The 23,710-nt window shown below is 45.7% G+C and overlaps 2 protein-coding genes across 2 annotated transcripts; both read right to left on the reverse strand.

Annotated features, from left to right (window-relative positions):
- Positions 1–306: 306 nt before the first annotated feature.
- slc7a8b (solute carrier family 7 member 8b) lies at positions 307–12,900 on the reverse strand. The gene is made up of 12 exons (XM_084481589.1): positions 12,849–12,900; positions 12,037–12,275; positions 9,035–9,239; positions 7,536–7,687; positions 5,974–6,099; positions 4,376–4,529; positions 3,595–3,718; positions 3,239–3,342; positions 2,529–2,625; positions 1,991–2,140; positions 1,383–1,560; positions 307–880 (listed from the first exon to the last, which is right to left on the reverse strand). Exons 2-12 carry the CDS (start codon positions 12,200–12,202, stop codon positions 756–758), a joined length of 1,581 nt encoding a protein of 526 aa, XP_084337715.1. The 5' UTR covers positions 12,203–12,275; positions 12,849–12,900; the 3' UTR covers positions 307–755.
- Positions 12,901–13,692: 792 nt separating this feature from the next.
- Positions 13,693–23,161, reverse strand: prmt5 (protein arginine methyltransferase 5; the record flags this gene model as incomplete). The annotated part of the gene is made up of 16 exons (XM_084480723.1): positions 13,693–14,499; positions 14,692–14,756; positions 15,007–15,117; positions 15,575–15,778; positions 16,372–16,547; positions 18,876–18,998; positions 19,146–19,204; positions 19,295–19,372; positions 19,636–19,797; positions 20,095–20,258; positions 20,355–20,404; positions 21,144–21,259; positions 21,397–21,531; positions 21,939–22,024; positions 22,625–22,743; positions 23,064–23,161. 16 exons carry the CDS (start codon positions 23,159–23,161, stop codon positions 14,347–14,349), a joined length of 1,899 nt encoding a protein of 632 aa, XP_084336849.1. The 3' UTR covers positions 13,693–14,346.
- Between the last annotated feature and the right edge of the window lie 549 nt (positions 23,162–23,710).

Genomic DNA, 23,710 nt, shown 5'->3' on the forward strand with positions numbered 1-23,710 from the left:
AATCAATGGGGCTGGCTCCTTAACCTTTTCCTTGATCCGAAAGGCATCTTTAGAAGGTTTGATTAATTACTGACCTGTTTTTAATGTAATCCTTTTAAGAAAATGTTTATATTAACAGGACTATGTTGTCTCAAAGATACAAGCACTTCTTAAAAAAAAATACTATACAAGTTGAAGAAAATGCTCAAAAACAGTTTGCTTTCAAAAGCCAATTAAGGCTTTTATTTCAAAAGACACAACTCGACATACACACATTTGACCATCACATGACAGAATCCCAATGTAATAAAACGTGTCAACCAGGTAGCTGGAAGTGCTACATGTTAGTGCTACTACAGTGATTTCATGTGATGAACAATACAAACATTAAAATATATTACTCCCGTCCTTCCCCCCCCAACACAGACAGTATCAAAGACTGTACAAAAACACATTAGGCTTTTAACTGTTAACGTGAACACGGTGTGTGTGTGGTAAAGTGACCTCGTTCGTAACTTCGACATTGCACCTCGCATCACCCGTTGCCTGGCAGAATTAGATTTGAGGCAGCGGTGTTTAGGATTAAGGCCAGTCAAAGAAACTAGGAAGAAGAAAGCAGAAAAACCAAACTGTGCAGCAGCATGAATCAGTTCCTGATCATCAAGTGGATGTGCACCATTTCACTCACAGTTCCTAGGATTCTGTCCCCAGCATGGTTTTTAAAACCCATGCGTTTCAATTCATGTATTTTTCCAATGGTGTCATTAGATAGCGTATCAACCATCCACTTTTAACGACCTGTCTTCCTCGTGCCCCTCTCCTTTTTCCTCTTCTAGTGGGCTCTGGTCCATCTCAGGGTACACCACGGAACAGAACTTCTGGCACACGTGGGTCAATTTACCTGCATGTGATAAAAAACAAGGTGAGAAGGAGCAGATTGAATGAACTACAGTTGGTAAGAACTACAATAATTGCCTTCAGTAAAAAAAAAGTACCTCACCCCCTAACAATTATTTAAACATTTTTGTTGTATTCTTTAGCCTATATCCACAGGGCCTCAAACATTTAACCTGTTCATGTCTTTATTCTCTACATTCCATTCACATCTATTGCCGAATATCTTTCTTTTTATCATCCTGTGCAAAATATCAATAAAGTTAAAAAGAATAGAAATACATCAAACCGGCACTAGGTAAGTTTGCATTAGCATCCTCTAGTGGCGCGATTTATTGCTACAGTTAAAGTTTAAAAAGGAGCAAAAGTGGAACAGAACAAAATATTTCAGAGAGAAAAATTATTGACGAGTTGATGGCCTGAGTTCAAGTCCTGAGAATGTCCTTAATTAATTGAACAGCTGCAGCAGGAAAGTCATATGGCAGGTTTAAACAAAACCAAGTGCTTACAGAGGCCTCTGTCAAACCACTCGGGCTTGTTCTCCCAGTAGACGCCCAGGTAGTAGACAGGGACGCCCGTCAACATGATCAACAGGCCGATGCCACACACCAGGGGCTCAGAGTAGAGCGAGAAGATTAGCAGGAAGCCCCAGAACAGCAGGTAGATGACAGGCCACACCAGGCTGATCTGCAGGACACATCATCATCATAATAAACAAACGTAAAGTCGCAAGCCTACAAACTCAAGGATACCTGCAGGGGTGTGGAACCTAGAACCTTTTGTAAACTCAACGACTCACTTTATTAATAACCGATAGTATAAGACACCTTTCAGTCAGGAGTCAAACACAGCAATTACTTTTCTATCCTGCTCCCTTACTCCTCAAGTGAATGATATTAACATCCTTGGGTTTGCTTGGGAATGTTCTTGCCATTGACATTTGCCACATTCAAGCCTCAATTGAAATGGCTGTATGCCTGTGGGAAAAAAAAACTATTGATGTGCTGATCCCCAAGTTGAAATATAGAACAAAGCTTTTGAGCTTCAATAAGCCAAGAATGAAAACATGAAGAGCCAATATGAACTAACTGCAAAGCCTGCAGTGCGGGGCTTGTACCTTGATTGGTCGCTTGATGTCTGGCTGTTTGATGCGCAGCACAATCTGCCCGGCGACGGTGACTCCGTAAAAGAGGTAGTTGATGAAGCCCACGTAGTTGATAAGTGTGTAGATGTCACTGGTGCACATCATTAGTAACGTGGAGATGCACTGAGGAGAGGGAACAGAGACTGTTGGTTATTCTTCCAAGAAAAAACAAAGGCATGCGTCAACATGATTCCATACTTTTAATCATTTGAAATTGTATGAAAATCCAAGAAAGATGCCATTGCCAACATTTACCGTTTTGTATAAAATAACGCAGTGGAATCAAAACATTGCATTTATAGTGACTTATTTTGAAATCAGAATACGCTAGTTTAACTGTCATCCTTTTCTTAAATGGTGGAAAAGAACCAAAACAAACAAATTATTTAACCATCGGCAATCTGCTGAAGTAAAGTTAACATTCATAGTAAACATTCTTTGTTATGAACCCAACACCCAGTGTATTTTGGTCCTGATGAGCTCCCATCCAACACGGTCGAACGCAACCCACCGTGAAGAGGAGGGCGGGGATGGGGGTGCAGCGGTTGACGTGGATCATGGCCAGGAGGCGGGGCAGATGTCCCTCCCGGGCTCCGGCGAAGAACAGCCTGGGAGAGAGAGAACAAGGAGCCAGAAAACATCCCATTTGTCTTCGGAGTGGCAGCAATCGAGGGGTGCTGGCTTGAGCTGTAGTTTATTTCCCGAACGCAAATACGGTGATGTAGGATGACAGGGTGCAGGAAGGGTGTGGCAAAGCTTGGAAGGAGAGGAAAGGAGGGAGGGTGGGGGAGAGAGGGGTGAGACAGCTCAAGTCTAAGGTGGAACGATGACTCTGCACCGTCTGCAGTCCCCTTCAACTGGAATCAATATTCCAGATTTTATTTCAGGATTCCCGACAAACTGAAGACTTCCATTTGCAGAGGAGTGTGCCTCTGATGTGAAACGCAGGGAATTCTGATGAAGGCCTTTACTGCAATGGATTTACTAGCAATAAATATTCTAACAATTGGCTTCTGACATTTATGACCAACAATCAATTATCAAACATGCAATTTACTAATGGCTCTCTTGCAAGTTACAGCATCTCAGAGCTTTTGGGAATTGAAAATATTTTCAGGCCTTATGTGTGCAGACTGACTGACTGACACGATCCTGCGACAAAGTAAACTGCCAAAACAGTTGCGGAAAGAAGAGGAGAGGAGAGCGAGGGAGCAGACTGACCGCGAGGAGGTGAAGAGTGAGCCGTTGACCCCACCGAAGGTGGAGAGGGCCACAGAGATAGGCATGATCCATGACATCACCCCTAGCATCTTCTCTCCAAACGTCTGGGAGAGAGACATAGGAGCGCAGTAGAGAGAGAGAGAGAGAGGGAGGGATTGGACTCACATGCTTATAGCTAAACTGCTGCGTGCCATCAGAGCGTTAGGTAGCTTTAAGTGCACACACAGCCAGTAAAATTATTGGGTGTTGGGTCAGTGTCCGATCAGCTTTTAACCCCAGACCTTTGGGGGGGAAATCGAACCCGGGACCTTGGCGTCGAGGGTTCAACCACCAGACTACCTGGGCATACTACTCACCACGGCCACTGCGTTGGAGGCCATCAGCTCCTGGGGACTCATGGCGGTGATGTAGGCGATGTTGGCGAACACGTAGACGAAGGTGACCAGGGGGATGGAGATGAAGATGGCCCGGGGCAGGTTCCTGGAAAACCAGAGAGTTCATTAATATTTACTCACTAAGGGAATAATAATAATAATAATTTAATGTAGACATTTGTAGATAATGAAACATGGCACTGGTGCGCTGCGTTTCCATGCAGGAGGTCTCTGCCTGTGAGTGTGTGATGATGGCTCGTGCACATCGATAGCTCAATGTGCCACAAGTGTGCAGCCTCCCCCAGCCCCAGAGTCCAATCAGTCTGACTCAGGCCAGGTGAGGCTGCTTAAACCAGCCCATCATCCACACACACACACTCTCACAATAAGGACATGTTGTGGAATAGGTAGGTGGATGTTGCGCAAGGATGCTTCCAGATATTCTGCGGGGACGGTGGGTTTCGAACCCAGAACCTTATGACACTATCCTGCAACTAAGGAAACTGCACAATGCTCATGAAAGCAAAGCATGCCTGCAGTCGTTTTTTTAAATGGATCCTAGCTGATCATTCATGTAAACTACCATAGCCAAATTCCCGAGGGTAATAATTAAAGTACAAACTTTCTTAAATTACATTTGGTTATACAAACAACATTCACTTGGCCCACGGGCTTGTTTGCACTCTGCCCCACGACACAGAACATACACACTTGCTGTGTGCGTGTGTGCTACTCCGTCTGGTCCCCGGGCCTTCTCCGTCACCTGTAGGGGTCCACCAGCTCCTCAGTCACGTAGTTGAGGAAGTTCCAGCCTCCGTATGCGAAGGAGCCCTGCAGGAAGGAGAGGGCGATGAGCCCCACTTCGTAGTCCCGGAACGTCTCGAACGCATGCACCGGCTCCAGCCAATAGAAGTGACCTGGGGAGAGACGCGTATGGCTCAGTCTGAAGCTGGTGTCTGATGCTGCTGCCGCTTTCTGTTCTGATGTTATGGCAACAGCAGAGGGCAACAAATACTCAGCAGTGATTAGAAATGTGTTTTCATTTTTCCTAATTCAACCTTAAATGTGAATTTTAGATATTTTTTATCTAGTGTAGAAATCATATACATTGCATAATTTATACAGATATACATTTATACAGAAACACAGACAGACATGTATACACACAAATATACTTCATGACCAAACAATATTAGGGAAAGGTTGTGCAACTGGACCAACAAAGAATGTTAAAACCGGAGGAGATAGAGTCCAGGAACGCCTACATGTAAGCTAACATGTACAGTCACGCACAGGTGAAGATCCCAAGCAGGTTTAGGAAAAAACGGCCCACATTTTAAGAGGTCAGTCTGGCAGACTGACACCCCGGGTGATTAAGTCTGTAATGGTGAGCATCGCGAGCGGAGGGTGGGGGTGGAGGGTAGGGGTCCCTGGGGGAGGGAGGGAGCCGGTCCCGGTGGATTACGAACAGGAGACTATAATCCCTCGTTCACGTTGGGTTCATGGAAAATCCTGCGCTCTGGGATCAGAGGGGAGGGCTTTACGGTGGAGGTGCCAGCTCACGCTCTTATCTTGAAGCTGCTTGTCTAGCAGCGGTTGAGCAGGTGATTTAGATAGGGTGCTGTGACAACGCCTGGAGCTAACACGTTAGCTTGATGTGCGTGTCCTCTCCTGCTAGGGTCCTATGAAATTACAAACACCAATGCATGCGAATGTTGTAAAAGCGTTTTAAGTATCATCTTGTGGCTTGGCTTTTATTTTGGTGAATAGAAGCTGAAGCTCCACCCACATCCATTGAAGAGATTCCTTTTACACCATGTCCTACAAAAAGTACAAAAGGGTAAATATACCGTGCTCATGAGCAATTCTCCCACAAGTTTAACAGCATCCAAAGATGTGACCCCTCTGGTAAAACACGTCTTCAACAAACTATATCTTTCATCAATCGAGTGTGCTAGAGGTTCATATTGCAACAAGTCTTTCCACTTCCCAACATGCTTGGAAGGGCAGATGGTATTCAGGGAGTTGATGAGCTCTTGTTTTTTGAAAACATGAAGGAGCTAGTATTTAACATGGGGATGAGGTGATGGGGACTGGAGAGGGAGTACTAGAGGGGGCCGGACAGGGTAGTCTCTAGGGAGTTGGGATTCCCAGCTCCATCCCCGGTGTCTGCATCCCAACATATCCGTGAGCAAAACGAGCCGACCCACGTCTGATGACCTGTATCTGAACTTCCTGCAGCTCCCTCTGGATTACAGTGTCTGCCGAATGACTCTTCAGGATGGCTTCACGTGAAGCAGCCATCTTGGCGCTTCACTGCAACTATAAAATTGGAACAACAACAGCGGGTTGCGGGGATACCTTTGCAGATCTGAACGATGCCCATGATGATGATCAGGCCCAGGGCTAGAAGCTTCCCGGCCGTGAAGACGTCCTGGACACGGGTGGCCCAGCGCACGCTGAAGCAGTTCACCCACGTCAGCAACACTGCACATACACACACAAACGACACACAACCACCCACACAGCAGACAGCCCCCCCCACACGGCACACAAAACAATTAACAATTGGCATTAAACAATTAATCTGGTAATCCTCTAAACCTTAAATTCTGGGAATTTACATGTTGCCCAGATTTGACTATTCTCTTTGTTTGTCAAGTGTGTTTAGTTATATAGACCCAGAGCAACCTCAAATATTACTTTTTTCCTAACACAATTACATGGCTTTCCCTTTTTATTTTGTTTGGGTGAATCTTTGGATTCTTTACATAGAACAGCATTTTACTTCAGGTCTGAAGTGCAACTCACAACCAATGTAAGTAGGGTAAATAAAGGCAGAGTGAATGCATCGGACCCAACCCCTGACATTCAGGTGACCACCCCACAAAAACAAGCATGCGAAAGCCTTACGAAAACAAGCACGCGCTGCTATTTGAGTCAGGAACATCAGGAGCCATAAACTAAATTCCAATGCAGGTATGAGGGGAATCTTTACAAATTACCGAAGAACGTAAAAGTCACCGAAGCCCTAACACCCTCACACCAACTTAACTGACACCAACTTAACTTAAGGGCCCAACCAATGAGTGCCAATGCAATATTATGATCAACAAGCATTCTCCTCATAAATGGCCGTCCTGATTCGATCCAAGCTTTTGGCTCCAGGCATGGGAAGGGGAGGGGGGGGGGGGGTGTGATGTGATGTTTCTACTCAACGGCTTTAGAGACCTCAAGGCTTGTGTATCTTTAGTGATAAATTAGAATTTTCAAATCTAAACAGCAAGAGAAAATCTCAATTCGTTACAGCTTCACAAAAATAAGAAAATCTAACACCTACACAAATGTGTCCCACACAATGGGGCATCATATTCTAACTGACTATTATATAACTAATATTAGCCACAAACTGATGAAATCAGTTTCTCATGAGCAGCAGACCGAGAGAGTGACAGCTTTAAATGAGACAATTATGAGTTGCCTCAGGGGCTTGTCTGTCAAGAGAAAAACAGGACCAACAAAGCAATCCTATTCCTCCAGGACTCCCCCTATATTCTCTACACCAGGTGTTCGCAATGTTGTTTAGACCTCAGACACTCCAGGAACAAAACCCAAAAGTCAAGGCACACCAAATTAAAGTTGTTTGATTATGAACAAAGCCACATTATTTACCATGAAATTATGCAAACATTGCGATTAGCAATCACAAAAATTGCCAATAGCAATGTTTATATAATGTGTAGGAGTGAGGATATGCCGGTGGGGACCAATTAATTAAAACTAAAGCAAACGGATTGCAATCAATGTCTGGATATGTATTAGACCCAAGAAACGTTGCGGCTAGTCTTGCCTCAAGGGAACCTGTGGATTTGAACCACTGGTCTGGGACAGCAGAAAATGGTGCGTTTGTTTCGCTGACTCACGCAGGCATACGGCAGCCAGCAGGCGCAGGGCGGTGTCGGGGGGCAGGCAGGTGGGGAAGAGGGGCTGTAGGATGTAGTTGGCGAAGGTGAGGGCGATGACCGCCTGGTTGGTGGGGTAGATGACCAGCACGGCGATCCACAGTCGCAGGAACCTGGAGAGGGAGGGGGGGGGAGGTGGAGGGGAAACCATGGTTATGGATGGGTGGGGTCCCACACCAGTGTGTTCGTGAGAACGTGTGACTTTAACAAACCGTTTGTTTGTGGCCCCACAAACACACACACTATGAACAATTTTAGAACCTCGTATTTCTGATACCAATTGCTACTCCGATCTCCAATCTTGGTGGGAAACTAGGTTTCTGCATCACTATACCCTTTTTGTATCCAACTTTTAAGTTTGGATAAAGGCTTCAGCTAAATGGAAATGTCCCCCCCCCTCACATGAAACGTAGTCATTTCTTGTCTGAACATGTTCGTATTTAACATATTTCTGCACTGAACCAGTGATGAAGGATAGAGCCGGCACTGGAGCACACACCGGCCCCGGGAAGGAAGGAGCGTGCATAATTATTTAATGAGATGGGAATTTATTAAAACCAGATGGCAAATTGGGGAAGTGGGTTCTGGATGTGGTCCCAAAACTGAAATGTATAACTGACAATAAATATACCATCTCCATCAGTGGATGCCGAATCGATGATAGCACGCACGCAAAGGTGCTTGTGAATTAATGAGCGTACGGGTGTACCACTAGTTGGGAGTTCTTCGTTACTCTGGTGCTGTGGTGCATGAAGGTCCTAATGTGTGTGAACACCTAATACAACGGGGACTGAACAACAGCCCCACAGAAGGAGTGTTGTTGGGATGTGTGATGGCCCATAAAGAGCAACAGTGTAGAATGTTGAATGTAGCACGCATGCATCTTTAATAGCGGCTGGGGTTGGGTAGCAGGGGGATGGGGCATTCATGAGGCGCATGCTTTGTCTCCTTTTGAAAGGTGGGTTGAATTTATGAAGTGGCATTTGAAGCCGCAGAGCCACGGGTTTGACAGAGCTTGTATACAGAGAGCTCCACTACCGCTGTCCAGTCGTCTTTATTTACGGCCTGGTGTGCTAGCCAGTAAAGAGTGTGGAAAATCCCATTTAATGTCTCTTTCCAAGTTCAGAGTTCCCTGGACAAGGGCCAATCGTTTGTTGACTACCTATAGTTTAATATAAAAGCAGCACTTCCCAAGTCACAAATGCGCCAACAATTTCATATTTTTAACTTTCAATGTCAACATATGCACAATTCCCTTTCATCACAAATACCTGCATGTAAATTCAAGTATTCTTTAAAATGTTGCTTATTTTTATCAGACTATAATCTCTTGCAGGTCTGTGCACCGAGAGTGCCCGCACAAACCAGAGCCAAGTGCAACGTATACTTTATCCATAAAACCTGACTCAGACCCCTGGAGAATTCTGACTTCATTCGTTCCCTGATGCCTTCCACCTCACCCCGCCAGGCCGCCGAAGATGTCCTTAACGTAAGAGTAGTCTCCCCCAGACTTGGGGATAGTGACGCCCAGCTCGGCGTAGCAGAGGGCTCCGATGGCGGTGATGCCGCCCGTCACCACCCACACGATGATGGCCAGGCCCACGGAGCCCGCATTCTCCAGAACCCCCTTGGGGCTCACGAAGATCCCTGACCCGATGATGTTGCCTGAGAGACGGGGGAAAAACCAACTTCATTAATAAATTATCAGAACAGAATTTTTTTTAAATAAAAAAGGAGGCAAATTATGAGCTTTGGTAGTTTGGATGAACGGTATGTGGACTGCTTTTTTTTTTACAGCGCTTTTCAGACTGGTAGACCCTAAAAGTGTGAATTATGCTTCACATAGTCCTACACCAATGGCGTCAACCAAGAGCAACAGCCAGCGTTGGGGTGTCTTGCTCAAGGGCACACACACAGACAACCTGCTCTACCTCCTGAGACACTCCGGCCCAGACAGAGGGGCATTAGGTTCAATGCCCGGTGTCCAGCAGCTACAGGCTGCCAAAGGAATCCCTGAACAAAACGCCCCAATGTCCAAACTCAGGGATGCTGCCTGGGAGATGATTGACAAACAAACATTTGATCATAGAAACTACATTGGCCATTGGTCATTATTGGGAGTGCAGGATGGTCTAATGGGAGTTTGACTGCCAGGCATCACTGTCCAGAGTCCACCTGTAGGCCATGTTGAACACCAGGCCTAGCCTTGTGGGACCACCCTGATCCATTCATGGATCCATTCCATGTTTCCATTCTGTGTTTCTCTGCAGATCAGTTTGGTCTTCCTTGAGCCCATTGATAAATGTTCAAATCATCTTGCCGACTGTCTAGTCGGCTATCGAGGGAGGAGTTTACGTTTATGACAGCTATGGAATGCACAGTCTGCACAAATCCTCCACGCATTTGGTTGCTTACATTTTTGTAGAATTTTGTAATCTGCAGAGCAATCACAAATGTGTTATCCGTTTTGTGCAATGTACTGTCATGGCCAGATTTTGAACCACAATTGCTGCCCAGTCAAGGCCAGACCGATATTCAATCCATAATGCAAACTTTCATATCTGGAAGGTCTCACAAGGCTACAGAATGCCAAACTAATCCCACCTGCTCCGTAATGATATGAATCAGAATTAACCAAGTCGCATTGTCTAAACATCTGCCAAGGGAGGTGACTTTAACCACAATGTGATTCATTGTCATTGCACGGTAGATAAACCCAGACAAGGAAATTGTGTGTTGGTATGTTTGTGCAAGGATGAAGGTATTTTGTAACAATCAAACAACTTCTAAGATGCAATGATATAGCCAGGTTTATGCAGCACATCTCTGGGGAAACAGACAGCAAGAGGGTCGCAAAATTGTGCAACATGGGGGACAAATGAAAATCAATACATTGAACTGAGGAGGGACGTTGGTACACCATTAATCACATCTATTTACACGCTCAAATAATCAATAACATGAACTCACAAGCTGGAAGGCTACAGTAACACTACAAAAGACCCACTTCCCAGCACCAATTAGTGGGACTCAACCCCCTGTCCTGTTGGGATTCTAACCTACTGTAATAACTAGGTCGGGCCGTGACACCCGAGACAAAGGGACTCAACCCACCCTCATCCCCTACACAGGGCTTTCACCCCAACAAATAGGACAATCAAGGGCCACTCACACCACGCCCCCTAATCGGATGAGGTTTTACCTCATTGTTGGGTTGGCATCCAACACAGAAGAAACAAAGGGACTCAAACCCAGTCCACGATGCAGTCCCTTTTAAAAGCTTAAACAGGTATCCTATCTGCCTGTTGGTATTGCATAGGCCTCCATAATTGTTCAAATTCCCCCAAAAACAGAAAGCTCATCATCCTACAGAAACCTAAACAGGAGGAGGCTGGGGGGGAAAAACATTTCCTTTAGTGGGAAACGCAAGGAGGGCAGAAAAATGAATGAGAACGACGGAACAATGTCAGCTTCCTGTATGGGAACGTGACACAAAGTCCATCCTCTACGTTTTTGTACAGGACGGCCAGCAGTTCAATCTTCTCATCTTCAATACAGTGCACCAACTTCTGCCACTGTGTGATTGACTGACAGGGCCACTTCCCAAGCTCAGTCGGCGGCTCAAACAATCCAGATCAACCAGTGAGGCACATTTGGGTTACAACAGGCACACAAAGGCCACTTGGTCCTGTACACAGACTTTTTAGGCTGATTTGAATTGGCTCATTAAGTAGGCTTAAATAAATATAACCATGATGAGACATCCTTAAGTCACACAGTCACTATTGGCAAAAAAAAAAGAAAAAGTACTGTTCACTTTGGTATTAGAGTGCAGAAATCGATTTACACCCACCCTTTGCAGGCCAAGCACGCGCACGCGCGCAGACACACGCGCGCCCCATCTGAATTGTCACTCCACCATTTATTTCACATGGGTCAGCGGAAAATTAAGTCTTGCATGGTCATATGTTAAAAGGAAAAACACTCTTCTGTGAATATCGCGTCAGCAACAGACGTGACTGGGGGGGGGGGGGGGGGAGGGGGCGGGACATTAGTGAGATTAAATATATCGGCCTGCATGGTGTGCTGCAGTGATGGTGGTGGTGGGAGCCGGGGGTCGAAAGCCGTTTAGTCCACAGATCAGTTTAAGTGCACCATGTGATGTTGACAAATTATTTTTTACTTATACATCTATTAAAGTACCTATTACATATAGATAGATAGATGTAACAAATTAAGTTACCTAGTTTCTTCACATTGTCTACCAAGTTAAGTTTATGATTAATAAAAATAGACTAATGCAAGACACTTTTCTTCCCAATGCTTCAACGCCCCAATAACATTAGATGTTGTTACAGTGTAAGCTCACTCGGTTGAACCCTAGACAATGTGCTATCCGGTGTGGGCCGGTGAATGACGAAACCGGGACAGAAGTAGAAACGGCGGCAGACTAAAAACTCACCAACAATAATTCCACAGGCGCTGACTAAACCGATCTCCTTCTTCAGAGCCACACCGCCTCCCCCAGATTCCTTGGCGGCCTCCGGCGGGTCTCCGGCGGGCTCCGGCGGGTCCCCGCTGCCCGAGTGGGAGTTGCTGGCGCCCCGCTTCCTCGGTCCGTCACTCATCTTCACCGCGGCGTTTCGATTCGGATTTTCTACTTTGTTTATGTTGACAGCCGCCAGTGAACGCCTTTTGCACCTAGAAAGCCAAGTAATTGCTCAGGTGATGATGGGCACGGCTTGATATCGAATAACAAGGAGTAGAGGAAAAGGTATATTGTAACAACGCTGCTTCAGGTGCCCTTCATTTGTCCAGGTGCATCACCACATAGCGATAGAGTGACCAAACTTTAAGACCCGTTTCAAAATGTCCTCGTTTAGTGAGTGGTCTGATAATGTTGCTAGCACCGGTGGATCGACGGACAGGTCGGGTGCGTGGTTGCCATTTTTGGACACCAAGTACCCGCATTAATTATTTGGTGGATTCGAATGAAAGAGCTAACCCCACTGCAATCATTAGAAAATCTATCAAATAAAAATAAATTATATTTATTTTAAAATTAAATTAAAAAAAGAGCATCACGTTCAAACTAAGCGTATTATGTTGGATGAATGCCTACATTAAGATGTTCACGTGTAGAGGGGGGGGGGGGTTCAATCGAGCCGGTTTGGGAGTTACAAGGGTGCGTCCAATCCCAGCCACGATGAGCGCGAAGGCACTTTGAGTCACAATTAAATAAAACTTGAATTCAACACAAAAACTGCGACTCACCTCTTCACTGCAGGAACTAGATGATTAATTGATGTCTTAAGTTACGGACGTCATTTTGAGACCGGCTTCCTGCTGCTGACCAGGACAGACGAGATGCCAAACGATTCCGGACGACAGCATCGCCGTGAAATACACAAGCTTGTTATTTGTAGCCAATCAGCGCGCCGGGAAATGTCAACATATCAAGCCCCGCCCATCATACAGAGAGACAAGATAGGTCTATTTTCCAAACTGCCAGGTCAAAAAGGTTTTACATTAAACTCACCACAAACCAGAAACCACATTTCAAGTGTTAACTTGCGATACAAGGCACATTTTTTGACGTTTGCCTCCTGCAGAACAACAAATCAGATTTTAATCCAGTTTAATCCAAACCAGACATGACAACAGTGGTTTTGCAATCTGTCTGTTCTGTTTTTATGATTGCATCCTAGTGCGACTTTGTGATAAACAATCCTTGACCAATTTTATGATCTATTGAGCACATACTCAGTGGAAGGCATGGATAATGTATAAGTTAAGACGTTCATGCCGGATTCAACTTCTAAATGTCAATAAATACGACATTTAAGATTGAGACATGGCTGAAGGTTTAGTTTGCATTTCGAAATGCATGAATAACGCCTATAATACCTGAGACATGTTGGAACAATAGCGACTAACACTTTCACTGTATCGGCTGCTCGGCGACCCCTAGTGTATTGAATTTGGTTTTACAAGTTGCATGCAAATTCACACAAGTGTCTTTCTTTCAAAGCTATTCTCACATATCGGACCGAGTTGGAGTTTATTACAACTGCAAATAGATTTGGAATAGATTTGACCAGTTAATCATGTATTCGGGGTAAATTGAGCAACTTTTATTGATACAGACCAGACAGTAACAGTGAAAAATACCAAAACAGGAGTAACAACATGTAAAATGGGACCAAAACTAATGTTTAGTCATTCTGAGTAGCGAAGAAGTGCTTCAAATCTGAGGGCAAGCAATGTCGGCCCAGTAAGGCAGAGTGGGCCTCAACCAGTGGGGGGGAGGGGGAACAAAACCACACACACACTTAATGTATAGTGACTGAAGAGCTTTGACACGACAGCAAAATTAACAAAAAGAAATAACTGAAAGTGGGAACCACATATACAAGTGTTGACCGATATTCCATGCCCTAAGGAAATTGTCCCAACAACCAGTTGTTAATACTGGCATATTATCGACTACATTGGCGTCTTGACAAGCACCCATTTCATCTGCTCTCTCGCTGCTGTGACCCAACAAAAACAATGTAAAATCCCACCCAAAACCATTACAAAAGAGGACACTATGGGCCTGATTCACCTAGCGGCCGTCTGGCTCCAGGACCACGAGGGCCGCTAGGTGAACAAGGCCCATTGGAAAGGCATCAGTTGTTCCAACTGCCACATTATGATGTCATCGTCCTGGGTTCCGTGGATTCCCAATGGTTGGTTGGCTGCGTAGGGGAAGGGGGGGGGCGTGGCCTCTTCACAGGCCAATGGTGTAGGAGCGTCCGGCGGGGTTGTGGATGGCGGAGCAGGCGGGCTCGGTCACCGCCCACTCGTACCACACCTTCTTGCCATTGTTGCAGCGCCAGAAGCGCACCGTGACATCATCATTGTGGGACAAGGGGATGGGTTGCTGGAAGCAGATAAAAAAGGTGTTAACATACAAGTGACGTAAACATTAACCATTTGAGTAGTGGTTGTGTATTGGAGGGGCGAGAGTCCAGGCATTGTCTGCGCAACAGTGGTAGTATGGATTCACACCACAAATAGTACATTCATTTGTTAAATTAGAAATAACAAAAGAAAAAATGAATTGTAGACCAACCTTAAGTGGGAACAGGATTGGGAACCAGGAAAACATCCCAGGCGAATGCGTTGCCGGTTTGATACCTGCAACACCAAAGACATGAACATAACGTCTGAGGAATCACCACTCAACTCTTAACATTAGCAAAACAATGTCTTTATGTGAGGCAAGTTTATTTATAAGGCTTCAAAAACAACATACCATTCAGAATGCTTTACATTAGGCAGGATTATCATTGTATAAACATCTAGAGAATTATCACTTCATGTCCCCACACACACACACACACATCACCACCACCACCACAGGTGCTGTGGAGGTTTTGTTCCTTACTGAGTGTGACGTCTTTGTACAGGGTGGTCTCGAAGTAGCCGGCGAAGCCATGGAGGACAGAGTTACAGCCCACGGAGAACTTGAGGCACTGATACCGGTTGTTGTTCATATCTAGAGAGCAAGAAAAACAAGAGCGGTTGGGACGTTTTTCAACACGACCTCTGCATCATCCATCCCCTATTTGTTAATTCCCTTCATTCCCTGTTTGACCACAAGGTGCACTGCCATTACAAGTAATTTCAAAAATCAACCCATTAGTGACGTCACAAATGGGAGCGTGCACCCTGATGCATGATGGAAAGACAGACCCACACCCAAGCCAGTCCAGTGGCTGCACAGAACTTCCAGTTGGGTGCAGTCCCCATGGCTGATCAATCTCATACCAGGGGGGAAATAAAATGCCCCTTAATAGCCTTTTAAACCCAAGGCACACAGTGGGGAGGGGAGTAATCCTAGTCATATTTGTAGTACAACCCAAAAAGAGAGGAATATAATCATAATGTGTTAATGGAGGAGGACAGCACACGGAAGGTGAATGCAGCAGGGCCGTCTCCTTCAGGGATCTCACCTGTGGTGGGGTGTGTGAAGGTGAAGCAGGCCTTGGGCTCGGCCAGCTGGTGGAAGTTGTGCAGGCGCACCACGTAGGGCGTCTCAAAGTGGCTCTCTGGGTCCTTGTCTCGCTCCCGGCAGCCCCGGACCTCATTGTACAGCTTGGACGAGGACAGCGGTGCCAGGAAAGACGTGTAGGAAGACGGGATGCTCACACCGTCCTCTGGGGAGAGGACAGGATGGAAGATGGGGTTACATCCCAAACAGAAAGGGAACGCCAGGAGAGGTGATGACGCGTGGAGAGTGCGGCGAAGCAGTACAGAGACGTGGTTTCCCGACAGGGAGGGGAACGGTTGATGCGGACGCGGGTGTTGAATGACGTTTTGATATGGGGATCCATGTTTAAAACAGAGGCTTGGTAGAGGTTGCTACTGGGAGGTTATAAAGGCCAAAATAAAAGTAAATGTAATGCATCGGACTTGTGGACTCTATATGATGCTATTTTGACCGCAAAAGTGTGCTATAAACACATCTTGATCGATGTGTTGAATGCCGATAGATGGAGTACAACCCTAAGCATTTGTCTTTAGATGTAGGTGACAATTCTGATCACTGAGCAGACACTTTTATCAATTATATAATTACAGCCAGACACAGACATTAGCAGATAGGCGTTCGGGCATCTTGCTCAAGGATGCCTACAGATCGACTGAGGACATTGGGTCGAGTTCAAACACCCAAACCGCTACACCAAAACGAGTGAGGTAAACAAAATGGGTGTTCTGAAGCGGTTCAGACAGGCAGAGCGGGCGGTACCTTTCAGGAAATGCTGCGCTCCGTCCAGACACTCGGGGGACAGCTCGTTGTCGCCGAACGACCCCAGCAGCTCGCTGACGATGATGTCAGCCTTCTCGGGTGCGGCCCAGTCCCGCATGTCGCACGACACCACGGTTACCTGATCGCCCCACTCCTCGAAGCGCCAGTTCTCCAACCTGGCCGGGATAATGAACGTTGTGGATCAGTGGATGGGGTATTGGTTCCTGAACTCCAGGGAGATTCGGAAACTTTAAAAGAAGTACTTCATCAAAAACACAGCAGTGTCCGGAACTTGAGCAACTTCATGTGCTCAAGGTCAGTTTAATATTGACTCAGTACTTCAACAGAGGGAGGAGGTTAACGGTTTGCCCCCTCCTGTCACACGTGTTGATTCCAGGAATCAAGCAATGGGACCGTTCCAATACTAAATCTAAATGCTCGATCTGAAGCTTCATCCCTTGTAGGGATGCACCGATCTGACTTTTTCAGTTCCGATGCCAATACCGATGCTGGGGCCTTGTGTATCGGTCGATACCTGATATCGATCCGATATCAGCACGTTTACATGCAGAGTCATAATCGGGTAACTAAACAAATAAGACCTCAACAGGACTAAATCGGATAAGAACACCTAGATAAGTCATTCATAGTCTGGTCTCTACCTGCATGTAAACAGCATGTTTCGGAGTTCACGTTCTGTGCATAAGTAGAAGTGCGTGGAATTAGAAGGAGACGGTATACGTGTTGTTGTTGTCACTGTCGGAAAACGAGAAACTGCGATTTATTTAGAAAGGTGGCGCAGAAGATGGAGGAAGCCGGTGAATATAGTTACCCTCTGAAGCATATCCCTGGCCGCGGGAGCGCGCATGGCATGCATTCATTAAAGATGGAAGCACACAGACGCTACGCTTCGATTTCACCCAAGGCTGAATTAAAAGTACAGTTTTTCTAAAACGGTCTGTTTTCCTAAATGTGGGTCATCAATGAGGTTGTAAAGTAGTAACTTCGGGCACATCTGTCAAAATAAACGTTTTATTCTTCCGACGTCTTTAGGATCTTTATTCATTCATTGCGCCGCGGCCAAACTGACAGGGATATTCTCTGATATTAGGAATCTTAAAGACCGCGTCGGGTTCTCCGACTCTCGGGTACATCCACAAAACTCGTAGTGTGGTTTATCTCGGCCATGGGGAGAAGGAATTGGGGGAATGCCGTATATGGACGGGCGGCGGAGGGGCTGCTCTGGCGGGAGAAAGATGTTTTCAGAAGACAGCTGTCAACTCAGTTCGGGTCGGCGATTTATTCAAAAAGCTGGCGCAGAAGATGGAGGAAGCCGGTGTTGTGCCAATGTAGTTACCCCCTATAATAAGTGTATCATCATCAACATGCATTCAGTACACACTACGCTTCGATTTCACCCAATGCTTAATTAAAAGTACATGTTTTTCTAAATGTTGCTCATCAACGAGGTTGTAAAGTAGTAACTACGATCTTTATTCATTCATCGCGCCGCGCCCGAACTGACGGGGATATTCTCTTATATTATGAAAAGCAACATGGAGGAGAAAGTGATGATTTCAGTAGACAGCTGTCACAGTTCACTTTGGGTCCATATAATTTCACCGACGCTCCATTGTTCCGACCTCTCAGTCGTATGCAGACTCCTTCGCCAGCAGAGCCAGCTCCTCGGGCTGGACTCTGCATACGACCAAGGCAACACTCGCTTTACACGCATTGCAAACAGCCGTCAAGCTAGTTGGTGTGGTGAGGCTGAAATATCTCCAAATCATCATGCGCTCCATGCTGTCTGTCGCAGCAACTCCACTCAATGCTCGCGCGTCGCGGCATGCATGACGTAGCCCGTGTCGCGTAATATGTTTTAAAATATTATTTAAAAAAAGGGAGTCTTGCGGATCGGTTTGCTTTTACAGATACCCGATCCAGCTAAAATGTTGATATCAGGGCCGATATCCGATCCTAATATCGGATCGGTGCATCCCTAATCCCTTGGGCTTTGAAGCAGTAGCAGTATCGCGATGAAGATGCATTGTGGACTGGTGACGATAGGGAAAGCTGAGCTGCTTCAGCATCACCACTCGGCTTTTTGATGATCTGACCAATCACATCCTCCAGACCTCGTAGGCAATCACGTTGGTTGATATGCAAATGTATGATCAAATAGGGAAATTTAAGTAGGGAAAGAAGAGGTGGCTTGAGAAAGATTTGCTGTATGACTTGTGGATGGGCCAGTTTTATTCTTGAGAAACTCTCAGTCTGGTGTTTTTTTAAGGAGTAACTAGCTGCACTAGACACAGTACGGGGAAACAGAGGTATTCTACTTTTTGAGAATATGTACATCATGCTGCCATTTCACCATGTTTGTTTCACCATGTCATTGTTTGATTTTATTTGCACCGTTGTGGAAATATTATTGCTTCAACACCTTATTTGGTGTGTCATCTAATCCCAGCAGGGTGAAAAGATGGCGCAACATTGCAACTCACGTGACGATCGCGTTGGGGTTTTTCTCGACGGCATAGATCTTCAGCTTCCTGTGCGCCTGGCGAGCGGCACGCAGGGAGGCGTTGACCAGGGGACCCCTGCCTGCCCCCAGAACCATCAGCACCCTATGGCAGAACAGATCTCGTTAAGGTCGAGTTTGTGTGGAATGCACCTATCAGAACACTCATTGTTGCTCACATTCTAATTTGGTTCTGATCTGCTTCTGCATAGTCGGTCTTATAAACCCATGCTGGGGGTTTGTAAACACTCACTGAACATTGGTGTCCTTCTGCTCCTCTGGAACGCGGTCCAGTAAACACTTGTACACGGCCTGGTGAGAGAGGTAACGACACGGTCAATGCATGGAGCCGGAGCTGCTGGTAGTTTGAGTTCTATGATATGGTGGTGCTGTGGAGGTTACCTGTTGGTACTGGGAGTACTTTATGGGGTCCTTCTCAAACACCTCATACGTCTGGGACTCCAAGTTATCCATCAGGGGCTGGGAGGGAGAGGGGGAAAAAATAAGGTCATTCACCAAAGAAAACCGGCCATGAAGACAATTCCAATGGATGTCCTGATACTCCTTATCCTAGGCTTATTAATACAGCTTATCTGTCAAAAAGGTAAAAGGCATCTTTCTCGAGGACAGCTACAGGCAGACTGCGGACAATGGGGCATAAAACCTGGCATCTCTCAGCTTGGAGCCAGATGCCCTGAGCATCTACACTGGTCTCGGGCCGAGAAGCCTACACAAATGCACACCTGGAGCGGGGACTGCAGGTAGTCTTCATAGCCCTTGGCAAAGAGCTCATAGGCGTTGGGTGTGGGCCGGTTCTGGCTGAGGTACTCCAGGTATTGCAGGTAGGAGCGGAAGTCCTTCTCACTGTGACGGCTGGTGCCTGTGAAGATGAACTGGGCCTCCAGCTGGGTGGGGGGGCGGGGCGAAAAACATATTTTGGTCAGTGGTTCTGAAGATGATGGATATAATTTTTATATATTTTTATTGATTGAATAAATGACAAACAATATTGACTGAAAAAGTGTTTTAGAGGCCATCTTGGTTATTTTCCAGGCAAAATATGGTCAATAAACTTGCATTAAGCAAAACATGAATGGGATTCTATCCTTTCAAGAAACAAAGTAAACTAGAGGGGGACGTAAAATATTCTAGGACCACCAAGAGGGACAATTTCATAATACCAGTATAGCATTGCTCAGTACCTTAAAAAGACTGAAGATTATCCGTTGGTGGGCTTTCGACAGCACAGGGAAGCCCTTCTTATTGGTTAGAAAGATGCTGGTGGGCAGTATGGCTGCTTTGATTGGCTCCCCAAGCCACTTATCAATCACAGCTTCTGAGGGCATGTCTGCACCCACTTCGATCGCTGTCAGGGAAAGGAAATCAAAGTCAGCACCAGAAGGACTACAACTCCCAAGAACAGGACTGCTGACATTGTTCAAAGTGGCTATTGTGCACTCACCAACACAGATCCTCTTGTTGTAGTCACAGAGAGTCCTGAATGAGTGCCACCTTAAAAAAAGAAATAGAAAGTGTCAGTCAGATTTGAACCAGAGTCAACAGCAATGTCCAGTGCTGTGTTTCAATATCCATACTATCCACACTCACTATACTTAGTTTGAGTACGTAGGGCGTTCCAATTCAGATCGGGGCGAAAAGAAGTGTACTGAAAGGACCCGGATGGTGTACTCAAAACGGTCAAACAGCAAAATGTGGATCGATGCACGCTTTTCGTACTCAACCGCAGCCATCTTAGCTACGTAGCGGAAGAGGCGGCGCCAGGCTTAGCCAACGTCGGCACATTTTTCACATAGCCTGCATTAATGGAGTTATTTTGTAGCTTTTATAGCTTGTATAGCTTTTTATAGCTTCTATGCATAAAGAGTTCACTGTTCAAAGCGGGATGTTTATTGCGGGGGAGGAGCCACGACGGCAGTCGCGATCATAATTTCCTGATCCTGATACATATTCCTGATACATATTCGATTTGGAACGACACTGACATTTGAAAATCAGCGCACTTAGTCAGTGCGGATAGTGTACTACATTTAAGTGTACTCATGGAAGTATGGATATTGGAACACAGCACATATTCACCTAGCGGCCATCTTGGTTCTATACACTAGCTGGCTGGAGTAACTAAATGCAGAATTCCAGATTCAGCTCCCCCATCCAGCTAGCGTTGAGAAGCCAAGATGTCTGCTAGGCAGCCCATTGGGTGTTCCCAGCCAATGAAGGCCCAACTACTGACCAGATCCAGGTCTTCTCGTCCACGCTGGTGTCATCAGGGGCGGCTTTGCCTTGCTCATTCTCCACCAGCTCGTCACGCATGTCCTCCGGCGCGAGCAGCGGTACACGGATCCAGAACTGGTGGGACACACAATGATGAGGTCAGTAAATGCAACTGCCCCTTATCTACTGCATAGCAACAGTGATAATTACGACCAGTCTCTCATCATAGACACTCATGTGGGTTGTGTGTGTCGTGTGTGTGGTCCAGTTACATTGGACGTGTGGTGTCCGGTCTGAATGTGGTTGACCAGCACACGGGCCAGGTTGGCGCTGTGGGCTCCCTTCAGGGGGATCATGAAGGCCGGCAGACCCAGGTAGGCGGCGAAGTTCAGCTCCTGGACCAGCGCCTGGGAGGAAACACACACATAGGAACATGATAGTTTATGTCAGTCAAATGATTATAAACCCTCTAAAGCCCTTCATGATGATAGCAGGAAAGTCAACATTAGGATGAACAAGGCCACTCAAATGTACATACACTTGTATTAATGTTGATACAGAAAGGTGGTGTTTTGGATCCCAATGTTGATTTAATAGGGATTTCAATTTTTAGTGTTCGATACTGATTTTATTAAAGTCTACTGTTAACTCATATTTTTCGTTTTTGTACCGTTGTATGCCAAAGTTACACCTCAATGTCCTCTCAGCAAGCGATGAGGCAGTATCCCACTAATCGAATGGAAAGGATATTACACCATCTACCGCTTCACAGGAGCCGAGAATGCTGTGAGAATGAGAATGCTGTGGAACTTACAGCCTCGGAGTTCCTGCGTTCTGTGGTGATCTCTGAGTCTGCATCGATCCATGGCGAGAGTTTGCCCACGATAAGAGTATTCCAATCTGGGGGAGACATTCAAAAGAATGGAGAGAGTGAAAGGAGTCAGCTTGCATACATGGCATTTCTCACGGCTGCTTGTTCATCCTGTGGCCATTTGTGAGCCAATGGGAGCCTAAGTGTCCAAGAAACACACATAAGTGATGGTGAAAAAATAACCAAGCCTTATTCGGCTAATGGTCATCGAACTATAATTAGAGGAGTCTCTGTATATCTATTTGTCCTTCGATTTTCTCGAGCACCGTTCAGCCAATCGCATTCACACTTGGCGGAGCACCAAAGGAAGAGCAGTGTCGAGTCTATAGCTGTTTGGACGAGTGGTTCTGGAAAAAGCTGCAAGCAGCAATACTGGAGTCCAAGTTTTAGGCCCATTCCGGACGCACGTTATGAACAGGCAATGCACTAGAAAAAAAAAAAAACGTAATACCGCAATTTGTTCATACTACTGTGCGTCAGTAGTAACGAACAACGAACGTCAACGAACTTGAGAAATACATATACATCTACCATCGCTTTCAGTTTACATCTACCAGAAGCATCAGTTGTGGAAAGTGTCGTCTATATATCTATGCACACATATATACACAACACGTAAAACACTTTACCTCTTCCACAAAGAAGCAGATCTGACCGGGTCTGGGCACCGAGCCGGTCTTTAGCGGGTGCCAGCTCATACTCCCTCCTGAACCTCGGGTGGTACAGGGGCATGCACAGGAAGTCAAACCTGCAAACACAGTTCAAAAAGTGGATCAGTGATGACAAGCGGACGGATCAAACACATCTACTTACCCTAGCCATCTCGTAAGTCATGGCACGTAAACATCGGGTGCTAACTGCTGAACTATGAGAAATACACACTAAAAGGTTTTGGAGATAAGAGTAGTGGAGAAACTCTAAGTAGCATCATTGTGGTTTTTGCACGTGCTATTCATCTGCCGGCTAACCTAGCAAGCCTCACGTGCACAAAAGAATATAGCTTACAAGTACTACACGTAAACTCCACTCCAAAAACAGACTGGTATAAAGCAAATGTATTCTTCTCACCCAAGTTTGGCGACCGCTGCTAAAGTGTCTGCTACCTCCGGCACACAATTCAAATCCCTCCCGCAGGATACTCTGCCTCCTGTACTACCAGACGCCATGATTTAGCAGAGTGAGTGAATGGAGCGAGAGATCGCACTGTGCCGATCCCGTTCTTTGGTTATGGGGAAACTAGCGCCATCTTGGATCTCCAGACATGTTTTTACTCATTGCGCTCTCAAATCATTAAGAGCCAAAATGTCTTCGATGTATTCCAGCTGCACGATCCACGAACTATCACGATACTACACAAAAGTTTCACACTCACAGCAGAGGTAGAATTACGGTTATTAATTTGTTATAAGTTTGCTTGAATTAATTATACATATACACAAATATTTCATCACGAATTTAGTATAAGTTAATCCTATATTCTAACAGGGGAAATCAAACATGACTATTATTTCGATTTTTGTTTCATGATTTTCGTAGTCTTATAATAATTAAATACAAATTACAATTATTCATAGAATTGTAAAACGATCGCTTCAATGCATTCTTGTGGGTTTGCACATGAACAGGTCGCTTCAGCAAAAATTAATTGTTTGTAGCGTGGCTTTCCATATTATCACTTTCGTAGGATTTAATATCATATATCGCTTATGTCAAGT

Source organism: Micromesistius poutassou (genome assembly GCF_964030765.1).
Source record: "Micromesistius poutassou genome assembly, chromosome: 16".
Taxonomy (NCBI): domain Eukaryota; kingdom Metazoa; phylum Chordata; class Actinopteri; order Gadiformes; family Gadidae; genus Micromesistius; species Micromesistius poutassou.